General features: G+C 38.8%; 1 protein-coding gene across 2 annotated transcripts; it reads right to left on the reverse strand.

Moving 5' to 3' along the window:
• Positions 1 to 520: 520 nt before the first annotated feature.
• cnot7 (CCR4-NOT transcription complex, subunit 7) lies at positions 521 to 14258 on the reverse strand. 2 transcript variants are annotated; one of them, XM_023272283.3, is made up of 7 exons: positions 14097 to 14258; positions 12369 to 12492; positions 12086 to 12279; positions 8817 to 8978; positions 6125 to 6269; positions 5869 to 5979; positions 521 to 2153 (listed from the first exon to the last, which is right to left on the reverse strand). In XM_023272283.3, the coding sequence occupies exons 2-7, from the start codon at positions 12483 to 12485 to the stop codon at positions 2022 to 2024; spliced, it is 861 nt and encodes a 286-aa protein (XP_023128051.1). In that variant the 5' UTR covers positions 12486 to 12492; positions 14097 to 14258; the 3' UTR covers positions 521 to 2021. The 2 variants fall into 2 exon arrangements, with proteins under 2 accessions (XP_023128051.1, XP_035804954.1); XM_035949061.2 differs by lacking the exons at positions 12086 to 12279; positions 14097 to 14258.
• Between the last annotated feature and the right edge of the window lie 168 nt (positions 14259 to 14426).

Here is a 14426-nt window from a genome sequence, read left to right on the forward strand (position 1 = left end):
CCCCGCCAAATTCATGAGCTGCTGTCTGGTAGCTTGAAGAAAGTACATGTCAAACTGCTGGCCAAAAAGCTTCCTGACTGTTTGTCTCTGGAGGGCCGGCACACTGGCCGCCAGCAAAAAATACAACAAGTCAAACAACACTGCTGCAGATCTGCTCACCATCAAACGGTGCTGCTGTTTTTCTATCGTTTCACTGCAAAGAAAGAAAAAAAGAAAATCTTCTCCAGCTGCTTTGTACTTTCATCTTATAAAGGATTGTCTTTGGCTGGAGGTGATTATAAACCATCATCAGTGAAAATTAAAGAATGTATGCCTGTCTGAAAATCAGAAAAAAAGCTTCTGTCGTGTCAATCTATATTTTTCTATTCTTGTCTGTACGACTCGAGAGACGATCTGGACGTGTGAGGCAAATGTACTGTACAGTTGTGATGCCTTACAAGAATAAAATGAGCTCATCTTCGGTCTCATTCCATTCTTTATCGCTGATTTGAGTCATTAAAAGATGTAATGGTCACGAGCATTTTATGGTAGAAAACTTTCAAGCCTTTATTTACAAAATAACCTCAAAAAATATCCTCTTTTTATATTGCATATTCTTCCTTTTACGTCTTTACAGTGTGAAAGGTGTGCTGCAGAGAGAGAGAGAGTGTTTTCAGCTTCTGTTGCAGAGGAATAAAGTGGCGGCTCTACACTTTAACACAAACCTATGCAAGTTCAGGATACTATTCAACAACACAGCATTTATTCAAATGTTTTAGTACATGCGGCTGTTCTAGGCAGCATGAATGAACTGGAAGGCAAAAAAAAAAAAAAAAAAAAGCACAAAAGTGTCATTCAAAGGCCAGAACTACAAGTGAACTCAAACAGAAACGTGTTAAAAAGCAACGTTATTGTATCCGATGAGTAAAAGTTTCTTCTTGTATCACAACACTAAAACTCTACAAAATCTTAATTAAAACTGAAAATTTACTCCCAGCTTAGAGGAACCTCAGACCGTCCTACAGCTAATGAGACTTGGTTTTGTTAAATTCTTTTTAATTTAATTCTAATTTTTCGAGAGGTGATGCATCTGTTCATGTGTGCTTGTGTCAGTGACAGTGTTTACACGCACAAACGAGCAGCATTCCTCCAATGACAACCACTTGTATGCATCTAGGTGCATACTAATAATATCTTTATATGACAATACTGAACATTGTCATGAATGCAGACAGAAAAAAACAGGAAATAAACAGCGTTCACTGGCTTCAGCGTCTCATCCAAAAGCAGAATGCACCAGTTTGATAGTTAAAGGCTTCTCACAGTGGGACTGGAGCGTATTCAGGTCGTTATAAACATTATAGGAACAAACGAAAAATAACCTCACAATCCGAGTACACGTACACACACTCCTTTTTCTCGTTATCAGGCAGGAAATCCTGGTGCGATCGTGTGGGGTCTTAGTGTTGAATGGGGCGACTATGTAAAGTCAGATAACCAGCACAATAAATAAAAAGTTTAAAAGATAAGAATGCAGCTGATATTAAGGCTGAATGTGGTGAGAGCAGCTGTTGACACTTACATGTTCACAATGTAAAAATGGGAACGTAGAGAAGGCAACAAAGAGGAGAGACACCAGAAACATCTTCAGCTTTCCATATAAAATCAGGTTAGAGCTTTAAAGTGCAAAACATTTCTACAGAACACTTTTTAGGAAAACTAAAATCCCACCTTCTCAAGCATGTTAAGTTTTAGCTGAACCAACCACACCGTCTATTGCTGCCTCGGAGGAATAAAAGACTAAAGTCACACACATGCTGCTGCGGCACGCGTGAGGACAGCTGGGATTTTTTTTTTCACCATCATATTCAGTCGTCTAAGGTGAGCAGAGCCTATGAGAAACAGCTTGCTAAACGATGCATATGTATGTTTTTTTTCCTTTTGTTCTTCCACTATTATGGTCATCCGGCTGTCGGAGTTTGGCGTCACGGCCGCACTGATTGTGGATGTGAACAGCAGGATGGGAGAGTTTCAGAGTGACGTCACGACTGCTGCTTGTTAGCCTCCTCCTCGTAAGCGTTTCCCGTTCCGTTCTGGACGTAGGCGGAGCCCGAGCCGAGCCCGTACAAGTGACCACAGTACTTTGCATCATCAATATGGTCCTCGAAGAACATCTGTGCGGAGAGTTGGACACATTTTCATATATTATACTATGAAACGCATCATCAGGTCATCTTTAACCCTTTGAACCCCAAAACCAAGCTGCAGGTTTGGAAGACATATTAACAAAAGAAAGAAAAAACCTGAACTTTGCTGTTTAGAAGAGCCAGCAACTGTAAAAAAAAAAAAAAAAGAAAAAGAAAAAAAGAAATAATCATTGGATTTTTAACTTTCCAACAGTCCTTGAACTACTCATGTGGGACATGCAGCTCTGTTGGGAAAATTAACCAAAATCTAAAATGTGATTCTTCATCAACATCCCTTTATTCTGGATGTCTCCCTTATTAATGTACCACAAATGAAACCTTTGCATGAACCAGATTCTGTAAAAACAAAAAAATTTTGTTTTAATATTTTTATTTATCAATATATTTTATTATTTTTTAATTATTTGCTCCTTAGAAAAACTCTTCAGGCATTAGTGGCTCAGCTGTGACCAATTCAGAGACTTTTCAGCTGAACTGCAGGCTGTTTACACAGCGCCAGCAGGAGATAAGTACGGAAACCAATTCAAAATGTAAGTAGTAAAGCATCAACAGTATAGTACTATTTGTTTCCAACATTAAAAACACCCGTGGACACTTGGAAAAATGTTGCACATGCTGATTCCAGGGTTCCTTTTCAATTTCTGTTAAATAAATATGAAAAGAAATTCAACTTTCATTTTTTTCTTTTTCTATAATATGTGGTATTAAAACTTTGTTACACTGCACCAAGACTTTTCTAAGTTTTATCTACTTCATGCAACTGATGTGTTGTTTCCATCCAGGTGCAGGACAGTGAGTAAAAAAATGTGACGGGAGCCAAGAAGCACCCAGAATGTGTTTGGGCTTCAGAAGTTAAAAACAGGCTTGCAATGATTAGCCGATTAATAAAACCGCAACCGTGAACTAATCTCTAAGTATTTTTGATTTATTATTTTAGGAATGTTTTGTTCTAAAAAAAAATCTAAATACTTTCTGGTCCAGGTCCTCAAATTCAAAGATTTCCTTCTTTCTTTGACTTATCTGACAGTAAACTAAATATCTACAAACAAAACTTTGAACAAAACAAGCAACATCAAAAACCCCTTCAGGATGTGGGAAATTAGAACTGACATTTTGAAGGTTCAGTGATTAAAGGTGAAGTATCTGAGTCTAATCCAATACACTTTTTGTCAGATTCAGTAAGTATCTCTTCACGGTCCGCTAGCTATCTGTTCTGTGTGTGAATTAAAAAAATAAAAACTGGTGTTGGTCCACAGCCCTGGTTCTGTAAATGTGAAACAAAACGAGGCTCGGGCTGATGCTACTATTCTAGTGTTTCCTGTGCATGCTTGAGGTCATGGACGTTTGTGCTCAGGATAGGGGGAAAAGAGGGATAACCGAGATGGAGGGGGAGCATAAGGGACGGCTAACCTGGCACATACCAAGTACCTTCATAACTATGTTACGCTAACAGTCAACAATCTTCAAATTAACATTTTTGACACCATCATCATGTGAAATGAAGCCACTGTTGTGTTGATTCTCTTGGTGGTGCTAAGTTATGCTAGGAATTGATTTGCACAGATGTTGCGGCTCTTTAAAGCCTCAGATTAATATCAGTGTGACTTTGTTGTTGGAAATTTAAAAAGCTGGACTGACAAAAAAAAGAAATTCAACTTGCATTTGAAAATGTGAGCTTGCTTTTGCTTTATGCAATATTTGAACATTCCCACATGGAAGAATGTGCGCTTATACATGTTTTTTTGTTGTTTTGATTTATTTCCTATGCTCACTACACACTTGAACTATCTCATCGTTGTTATAACACTGTAAATTTACCCACTAATAAAGGTTTATATTACCTTATCTTAAAAATAATCAACAAATCAATCAAGGCACCCAGATCCAACTTGTGAAATTCTGGAAATCACACAGATACATTACTATTTTTACTCCACCGAGGAACGTGGCAGAGTTATGTGACGATTCTTCGTGCATTTGTCTGTCTGTCTGTCTGTTAGCAACATTACTCAAAAACGGACAAATGGATTTGGATGAAATTTTCATGGAAGATCAGAAATGACACAAGGACCACCTCTTTAGATTTTGGCAGTGATGCAGCTTATAGTCTGGATCCACGGATTTGTTAAAGATTTCTGTATCATTGCAAGATAGTGGCACAGAGTGACTGTAACCATGACAACAAGTGAACACTATGTCAGCTGCCTGCTGTAGATCACATGACTGTGATCCTACTACAAATCAACCGTTGCAGACTTATCGGGACTTATCAATCAGAAATGATACAAGGAACAACTGATTAAATTGTGGGGGTGTTTCCATCGATTCCCGCCACCCACTACATATTTAGGTCATGTGATTCAGTATCTGTACATAACGTACACATGCAGAACACATGACTGTGCTCAGTGCAAGATCATTTTGTTTGTGGGTACATCTATACTAAATGGCCACATTCTATGTTGCCGTGATTTCTGTCTTTAATTTTTTCAAGATTTCAGTCGTTGGAAATGATACGACTGAGCAGCCTTGATGGAGTATTGTGCTCTCTGAGTGCTTTTCTTGTTGATCGAGTAAGATTCAAGACTTTTATTCTACTCTCTTAGTTCCCTCTAACTCTGGCTGCCCACCTCTCTCTGTTCTTTTTTAAAAATTCTTTATCAATCAGTTTGAACAATTTTTAGTGATGGGTACAACTCACATGTGCCAATATATGCACAATATTATCATAGTTCTTTTTTTCAGAAACCAATTTCCCATTAAAAAAAAAAATGAAATAAACAGAAATGTGAACATCTTTAAGAACTTAGGGAGTGACCATTACATTGTCGTTATATTTTCAGACTCAAAATTAAATTGGGATTTTTACTTTTTATCCAGCAACCCATTTTTCCCAAACATGCTACAAACCAGTCTTGTTTTTGAATTATAAATGCTGTCATCTCTTCCATTTTATAAATATCCAGTGTTACAGAATATCCTGTGATAGCCATTTCTTAGTTAAAGATTTCTTACTTGCAACCAACAAAACACTCAATAGATATTTATCCTTTTTTTCTCCATTCCCGTGGTAAACATCTAAAATAAACTGTTTTTATTCCAAAAGGAATTACACATTTAAAAATGTCTTGCAGTGCTCCATGAACATCCTTCCAATACTGTCTAATAAGTGGACAGTCCCATAAGATATGAAAATGATTTGGTCTCCACACTTTCTCCAACAGACAGGAGGAATTCCGTCATAATGTGTTTTTTGACATGGAGTGATAAAGTATCTTATCAAGGTTTTCCATCCATATTCCTTCCATCTCTGTGAGTTTGTGCATTTCCACTGGAGTTTCCATATTGCAGTCCATTCCTCCTCTGATACAATCATCCCTCCTTCTTTCTCCCACATTGTCTTTACGTGTTCAGTGGAATGACACTTAGACATTTATACAAAATTGAGATTGGCTTCTTATTAGTTTTATCATCATATGAATTTCTAAACAATTTCAGTAAGTCCATGTTGCCCTCTGACACTGTATCTATTTTTGTTTCTATATAATGACGTGTTTGTTGATATCGATAAAAGTCTTGATTTTTCAGTTCATATTTATGTTTAAGTGTATCGAAGCTGATACCAACTTGCTTAAAGTTGTTTTCCCTTTAGCGGTCCAAAATTTGAATCATGAGTGCCTACCTCTCTCATCTTGAAGAAAGCCATGCCTGTGAGTAAAGAGTCCGAGCCGGCCTGATGCTGTGGTCCAATCCTCTCCAGCTCCAGCTGCTCAGCTACTTCCTGCAGACCGCCCTGAAAACAAAACACCGTCAGTCGCTGGAGATCAATGCTTGTAGTCAAAGCAAAACCTCACAACAGATCCCAACAGTGATCAAGGCTTTAAATGGATAAAGCAGAGGAGCCTCTTTGCCTCTTGCTGTAACATTTATCAAAGCACCTTCAGGTTTTTACAGCTCTTCATGAGGTACTTGACATCGTAAATGACAGGGAAGTACAAGCGTAGAATCTCAAAGAAGTCCACCTCCTCCTCAGGAAGGTTAGCGTTGGATAGAATCTTGATCAGGTATCCAAAGTCGTAGCCGCTGCAAAACACAAACACAGCCGTTTTAACAGCACTTTCAAAGAGCACACAGCAGCAGTGGGTGTTAAAAGATTTTCTCACACCCAGTCAGGACAGAAAGATAATCATACATAGGCTGGAGTTTAGTGCATGGAACCTGTTTGTCATTATGTTCAGCATATACTGTAAGTCTACTCAGCATAGAAAGCTAAATACCTACATAAAGTCACTGCTGAAAAAGATCCTGTGATGCTGAGAGATGATTTTAGAACAAGTATGGATGAACTGAAAAAAAGACGATATCCCACAAGATAAATACGGAATTCCTTAAAAAAAAGATACTTAATTAAAAAAAATAGATGCATTAAAAATCCAAAGAAGATGAATGACAAAGACATTAAAACCTGTTTTTATAAGTGTGTTCTAATTATTTAAACAGACGACACTTTTGTGACAAACTAATTTCCAAGGCCTACTTGTTTTTAGTCTCAGTTTGTCATGAAGACACTGCAGCAAATAAAAATGTTCAGCAGCAGATTGTAGAAGATTTTAGGGACACAGAAACAAAATTTTATTCTTACTATGATATTTTTTTTGTTTCAGCATGTTTGTGGCTAAATAATTATAGTTCTGCATAAAATCTCATGTCTCATTACAACATGATGGTATAAAATCACTTTCCACAATCTAATTATAAAAGGATTACACAGAGAAGAATGTCTGTGTTAATGTGCACCCATGACAGTACTTAAAATAAAAAAACAACTTGCTTTCAGGCTCCTAACAGTGATTATATGAAGAGATTGGATAAAGCTACTATACATTATGTACAGTATTGTGTGTGATGAGGAAACCAACTACAGCTACCCTCACTGTTTCCTTCAGTATACATGTAACTGGGATGCATTACTTCATCATAATAATGCGACTCAAATGTTAACCATCACAGTCCGTAGTGGGAAATGAACTGTCATCTGTCTGTGCACTGCATCAACTCAAGCTTGTTTATTCTTGTGTGCAACAACAATTTTGGCATACTGTAGAAAAGATTGAGTATTAGGACATAGTAAATCTTTGTCTGGCATACTGTACAGTCAGTAGGGTAGTATGGATATTGGAAGACAGTCTCAGTCAGTGAAGAATAAAAAGTAGTCTACTACATTCAATCAAAAAGGTAACGCAGTGCTACGGCTGGAAAATTAAATGCATATTATAACAACAGTGATTATGATTTGGGCTTCCAATAATTACAAGAACATGACTGCCTGCAGTATTGATGTTAAAAATGCCCTCCGTTCCTAGAAGTACCTCTGGTATGGAGTAAAAGTCCGCTCAAAGAAAACAGCCTACATAGATAAAATCACGATCTCAACTTGGGCAAATCAGACCTAAGAACTCTTCGTTTCAATGTTTTCCAACTAATTTTTGCCCCTCAACCGTCCGAACCACTGTGCTGTAGCTGCTTGGCAAAGCTGTACCTTAGGCTGCATGTGAGGTGTTTAGGGAACACTGGTAAATTGTAGTGCCTATTGATTAGTAGATGTTCAGGAAGTCAGAAGTTTAGCCTGTGCACAGTTTAGATGAATGATATATCAGTCAACCGCAAGGAATTAGACAGGTGCCAAAATTATGTATCTTCAGAGGGTCTGGGCACGTTAATTTGTGTTTCCATAAGTCCACGAAAACACACATTAAACTCACTTTACTGCAGATTATAAACATTTTTACAGGATAGCTTAACTGGAATCAAAGCTGTTAATTCTTTTGAGTGGATTGCTGAGTGATTACAGGCAGGTAAAACTGGAATATTTCACATTTCTGCATTAAAATGTTGAAAAAATTGCCTCAAGTAATGTTTTATTTTATTTTATCAGGTACATGAAGTTTCTCAACTCATTAATTGATTGTTGTTATTTTTCTTCGTGTGTGTGTGTGTGTGTATATATATATATATATATATATATATATATATATATATATATATATATATATATATATATATATATATATATATATATATATATACATACACACATATAAATTAAAAATCAGGGCTGGGCTTGTTAACATCTTAACACGTTAACGTGCCCAGCCCTAATTTTTATATATATATATCGTTAACGCCCCGCTTTAGCGTGCTCAGCCCTAATTTTCACATTAAAATATTTCACAAACATCAAGCATGAAGTCATTGACAATCTTTACATCAATGAAAAACTAGGGCAGCAAAGACAGCTACTTGTTAGCGTCCAAGGTGGACTGATAGTTGCGGCTATGCAGTACCAAAATAAAAGCAGAGGTGACCAAATCACGTGGTGGCTGAGAAAGTTGGCAGCATCAGTGCCACCAGTGGAAAAGTTGGTCTGGACCTTGTGATACCAAAATCAAAACACTGTGTCACTGATGAATGCCTGGATGGTTATTAACTAACTGACATCAGAGTTAAACACTGCAAGAGACGCTACAACTGACAATAAATATCACTACACAGTCGTGTCCAGTACAGCTGCCAGAATTACAACATAACTGAGTGCGTATAAAATGATTTCTGATTGCAAAAGCAGGATACCTGTGAAAAGACAGCCACTTGACGCCATCGCAGAGCACCACTCCTGAAGTCATCAGCAGCTCTGCAAAGTAAAGCGTCTCAATGCCTTCGTCCTCGTGCTTCTTGAACTGGATGCCTGAAGTGGTCAGGAGCTCAATGGAGTCTTGTGCATACATATCTTCTCTGATGGGAGAGACAAACACAAAAATCACGCTGTTATTATTTGGGCCTCAAGGGACAATGAAGTTGATAGGAAATCGTTATTGATGATAAAAAAAAGTAGTCTGAAATTTGCAGCTGTGTCTGACATAGTGTTCTAGCAGCGTAAAGAATTTTCAATCAACATCTGAACGAACAAGATGTAATTTTACACAGTGGTGTGAGTAAAAACTGCGCAGAAGCTCGTCAGTTTTTGGAACTACGTGTGCAGCTAATCACTCACTAATGTCTCATCTGTGGATTCTGTAAGCAAACTGAGATCCTTGGCTTGAATGACCTGGTTCCAACAGTAAAGACTTTAACTATTTAGACAGATACACATTTGTGTTCATCAGGCTCTGTAATTCAGCACATTCAATTGAAATAAAATATTCAAAACTGCAAAAAAATGCTAAGTCTCAGCTTTAAATTTAGTAGAGAGAACCCCATATAGTGTCTAAACTGCAATAGTTGCAATAAAGACATGAAAACTATCAGAGATGTCAAAGGCAGTTCTTTGACAGACTGAGGGGCAGACTAAAGTCTTGTTGATCAGCATAAAAGTATTTGCACGATAAAGGACAAAAAAAGCTGTTTATGGCGTCACAGCAAGTCAACAATGTTCTGCAGAATGTAGGTGAACATGTTTCCAAGTCAACAATCAACAGAGGACTTCATGACGATAATCTCAGAGGATTCACCACAGGATGCAAACCACTGGGATGCCTCAGAAACACCGGGTTGGGTTCGCAAAAACATATAAAAAGAAGGAACATAGCCTGATGCAACAGTTCTATGGACTGATGAATCTCCTTTTAAGTGACAGAAAGAGGAAACTGCAGAAAAAAACAAATCTGTTTATGACCCAAAACACCAGCTCATCGGTCAAACATGGCAGATCTGTTAAGGTTTAGACATGTAAAGCTGCCAGTGGAACTGACACACTGGTATATATGAATTTTTTCACTGCAGAGAATACAGAGACATACATAAGTATTCTACGTGCTCACATTCAGCCAAACATCAAAACAAGACAACACCAACATATGACCAAAACAAGCAAATTCTACATAAAAACAACTGTATCTTGAAACCCACCTGACCCTCTCAAATCAGCTGATTTTTGTAAAATAACTGTAGAATATTTAATAAATCTATGCAAAATTTACCTTCATACTATTAATATTTTCACAGTTAGTGGCCCCTGAAGTACACAGAAAGTGTGTAAAAATGTGTTATTTTTCCATCATTTATGAGCCTTCATAACTTCATGAGTTCAGGAGAGGAAATTTTCAAGAATGAAAATCACACGAGTTTTGTTAAAAACTGTAACCAATACACAACCACTCCTTGTGTCACAATCTAAAGCCAAAATCTTATTTTTGTTCAGCACGATTGTTTCCAAAAACAACGCTTAGCATCAGTATCACTGGAACAAGAAAAGCACTCAGAGAGCGCAGTACTCCGCCAAGGCTGCTCAGTCGTGTCAGTTCCTCGATAAGTCCGCAGTGGAGAATCACAGTCATGTGATCGTCAGCAGGCAGCTGACGTAGTGTTCACTTGTTGTCATGGTTACAGAGACACCGTGCTGCTATCTCACAGTGATGCAGAAATCGTTAACAAATCTGTGGATCTAGATTATAAGCCGCATCACTGTCAAAATCTAATCAGATGGTCCTTTTCTGGTCATTTCTGATCTTCCCTGAAAATTTCATCCAAACCCGTTTGTCCGTTTTTAAGTAGCGTTGTGCAGAAAGACAAATAGACAGAAGGACAAACGTATGTTGATTGCCACATAACTCTGACCCGTTCCTTGGTGGAGTAATAACAAAACTGCACCAGTTCAATGTCTATGACAGTCATATAAATGAGCATTGTTTCACTCAGTGTGTTAATCCGTTGTCTGATAGTTCACTGGAGAAAACCTGAAAAAGTGCATTTTGCAGAATCTTTCGTGTCAAAACAAGCAAATGAAAAGTCTCATTTTTACCGACATGTTGACAAATGCTCATATTCTAGTCATGATTCCATCTGAGTCCAAACAAATTTTTACTATTGTCATATTTTAACAGAAACTTCTACTCGGTGATAATTTCTACATGATCATTTTTCTGGCTCTGCAGAAACGACGCGTTGGATACTAAGACAACACATCATCCCTGCTGTTAATCTGACAACAGTACAAACCCACAGAATAAGAACTGAAGACTAGAGTAGCATCAGAGTCTGAAAGGCTCTTAAACGCTACAAGCTCCAAACTTGTTCGATCAGTGTGATTTCTTCAAACAATAAAATGTGAACATCAGAGGTTTTTCCTCTATTTCACAGCCAGAAACTAGATTCGCAACTGTCAACATATACCTGTTTTTAACAGAGCTCAACGGAAAATGTCATCTGGCTATCTCCTGTATTTTTGAAGCGACTCACCTGTATGTACTTCAAGGGTCTGTAACTCTGAAAATATTTACAGTATGAAGGTAGTGGTTTGCATGGCTCCGTTAAACAGGCTAAAGTTACTGTAAACAGGAAATCAGCTGATTCTCAGGGGGTCAGGTGGAAAGCAATGATTCATTTTTCATGGTAGGACCCAGGAGCTCTCAGAAGTGAAGAGGTGGATTATTTCAACAGTTCATGAGAGCTGATCTCACTCTGCTTGAGCTGCTTCCTAAAGACTAAACTAAAGACCCAATACAAGAAAGAGCTAAAGACGGGTGCAGTGAAGGCCTGGGAGAGCATCAGCAGTGAAGATACAGTCAGTGTCTGCTGATATCTGTGGGTCAAAGACTTCAGGCAGTCATTTACTGCGGAGGATTTTATTAAACTGTATTTACGCGTATCTGTCTGGTTGCTTTTGAGCACCAAAACTCTGGACACTGTGTTAAAAGGGTAATGTCTCTTTATTTATTCATTATATTTCAAATAAATGTGCTGTGACAGACCCTGCAGACCACAAAAAATGTAACCGTCCAAATGCCTACAGTCTGATCTGTATAATCATCGTTGCTATATATATGATATATTTAAATACATTCCATGGATGTACAGGAATGCCATATGAGGAAAAAAAACAAACAGACGGGCAGCAATCTTACGTGAGGTTAAACTTAAAATTGAACTGCCACGTTGACGTCCCTGGAGGATATTCCCCTTGTTCGTTCATAAATGTGAGGCCCAGCTGTATAATCTTGAGCAAATCCACATTGCAGCGCAGTAACTGGTACTGATAGTCAGCGTTGCTTCTGAACTCTCCGATCGGTCTGGCTACAACACCTGGAAACTCTGTGTCCTGCAAGAAGACGACTCATTACGAACAATGGACAATGGGTGGATCAAACAGAAGCGTGGGATGAGATGAAGATGACGCCGGTGACTCACCATAGCAATGTAGTTGTATTTTCGAATGACATGTCGGATCCTCTTCAGCTCCTCCTCCAGGTTGTTGGCCCAAACCTCACATATTCTTTGGCTGTGATCCACAGTAGCTGCGGGCATAGTGCCACTTCACCGAGCAACAAGACAGAAAAACAGAAAGAAACACTTTAAGAAAACATCTGGAAATCAAGAAGGCATTACTATGGACAACTGTCCTGTTACAGGTCACTGTATTATACTGAGGAGGCAGGACAAAACCACTTGAACACCCGATCCCCAGATATCCAAGAAGTATGTGGCTGCCAACATATTGAGTTATACTTTTGAGTGCTGGGGATGAACCTGCTTTGGGGATCAAATCACACCCCAGTCTCAACACAGAGGACTTTAATTTAATCCCAGAGCTTAGTTTCATCTGAGGCAATTCATGGTAGCTGTTTACATAAACACAGATACACAGTAGAAGAGCAGTTATCCACTTAAAAGCTGCTGTCACAAAAAATACAAGTGTTTGTGACAGCTCAGACTTTACCATGCACAGTAAATAATGTCCACCTGTATAAAGACAGATTTGTTTGGCTAAGATGGAGTCCAGCATGTTTGGCATGAACCTGGTCATAACAACCACAGTGAATGTATAGTCCTGACAGTGAAGCACAGAGGTGGGAGTCCTGTCACAGGTCACCACATTACATCGAGGAGGCAGGAGTGCAAAGGATGAGGCTGCTTTGGGTGTCACATCACAGCAAAGTATCAGCACTGATTATGCTTTGTCATGCCAGAGCTGTTTGTGTTCAGTTTCAGCTAAGCTCATTCACAATAGCCTTGAATAAAAACGCAAACACACAGTAGAGGAGTGGTTATCTACTTTAGACTTGCAGTAGCTGACTGCTCTTCATAATCAGCTTCTTCAGTAGCACTCTGTCATCAGTGGAAAGCAAGAGCTCCTTTGACAGCTCAGACTTCATCATACACAGTAAATAATGTCCACCTCTATGGACGGCATACAACAAAAACACCCTTGCTTGTCATCTGGTACAAAACCGCAAGAGTTGACTTTGCCAAAGTAAATGAGAAGAAGCCTGATGTAGTTTGGGTCCAGCATGTTTGACATGAACCTGTCAGGACTACCACAGTCAACGAACAGTCCTGACAGTGAAGCAAGGAGGTGGGAGTCAGGAGAAGGCAGAACAAAAACACTTTAACACCTGATCCTCCAGATATCCAAGAACTGTTGACAAATTATGCAGCTGCTAGCATAACAAGTTAAACTTTTGAATGCTGGGGATGACTCTGCTTTGAGAATCAAACGCCAGTCTGAACAGTGAGGATGCTAATTCAAGTCCAGAATGATTTGTGTTCAGTTTCAGCAGAGATCATTCCCGTTAGCTGCCCGTATAAACGCAAACACACAGTGGAGGAGCGGTTATGCGGTGAAGACGTGCAGCAGCTGACTGCTCTCTAACATTAGCTCCACTGTGCTAGCTAGGCTACCTGGAGCAGCTGCAGGTTACAGCCGGAGCAGGAGGAGCAACGTGGAGGCTGTCTACACCTTCAACACACCTGTCATGTGGACACTGAGCTCCACAGATGAATAAAAGAGTGTGCAGAACACGAAAAAGACGAGAAAGTAGCAGCACACACATACACACACACACATACACACATATACATACATACATACGGCGTCACTTTGGTGCCGCAAAGGTAAATGTAGCTCCGTTAACTTACCGTTCCCCAAACCGGGCGCTGTGTTTTCACCGTGTGCTATCTGAAAACCGGTAATTTGTCCTGCGTTAACGTGCCGGGGCTTTTCCGCTAACTTTTTAAATAGTTTATATTCAGAATCGTATTGATGTCAACCTACGGCTGCCATCATAGCTGAGCCTACATCACGACGTCATCACGTAAAACGGGGACGTCATATGCGTAGGCGCGTATGCATCCATACGTCCTATTTGTTGAGTAACTTCAAACAGAAATATTTTTATATTAATTGAAATATATTTCTTCCCCTTTTTATTCAATACTTCCATTTTGAATTTTCAATAGATTTTTATT

Source organism: Amphiprion ocellaris, chromosome 13 (assembly GCF_022539595.1).
Source record: "Amphiprion ocellaris isolate individual 3 ecotype Okinawa chromosome 13, ASM2253959v1, whole genome shotgun sequence".
Taxonomy (NCBI): domain Eukaryota; kingdom Metazoa; phylum Chordata; class Actinopteri; family Pomacentridae; genus Amphiprion; species Amphiprion ocellaris.

Excerpts from the sequence above, each read along its gene's own strand:
- cnot7 (XM_023272283.3), bottom strand. The coding sequence starts at position 12,485 with ATGCCCGCAGCTACTGTGGATCACAGCCAAAGAATATGTGAGGTTTGG. Across the intron at positions 12,280-12,368 it reads AATACAACTACATTGCTATG|GACACAGAGTTTCCAGGTGT; the intron begins GTGAGTCACCGG and ends GTCTTCTTGCAG. Across the intron at positions 8,979-12,085 it reads AATTTTAAGTTTAACCTCAC|AGAAGATATGTATGCACAAG; the intron begins GTAAGATTGCTG and ends CTCTCCCATCAG.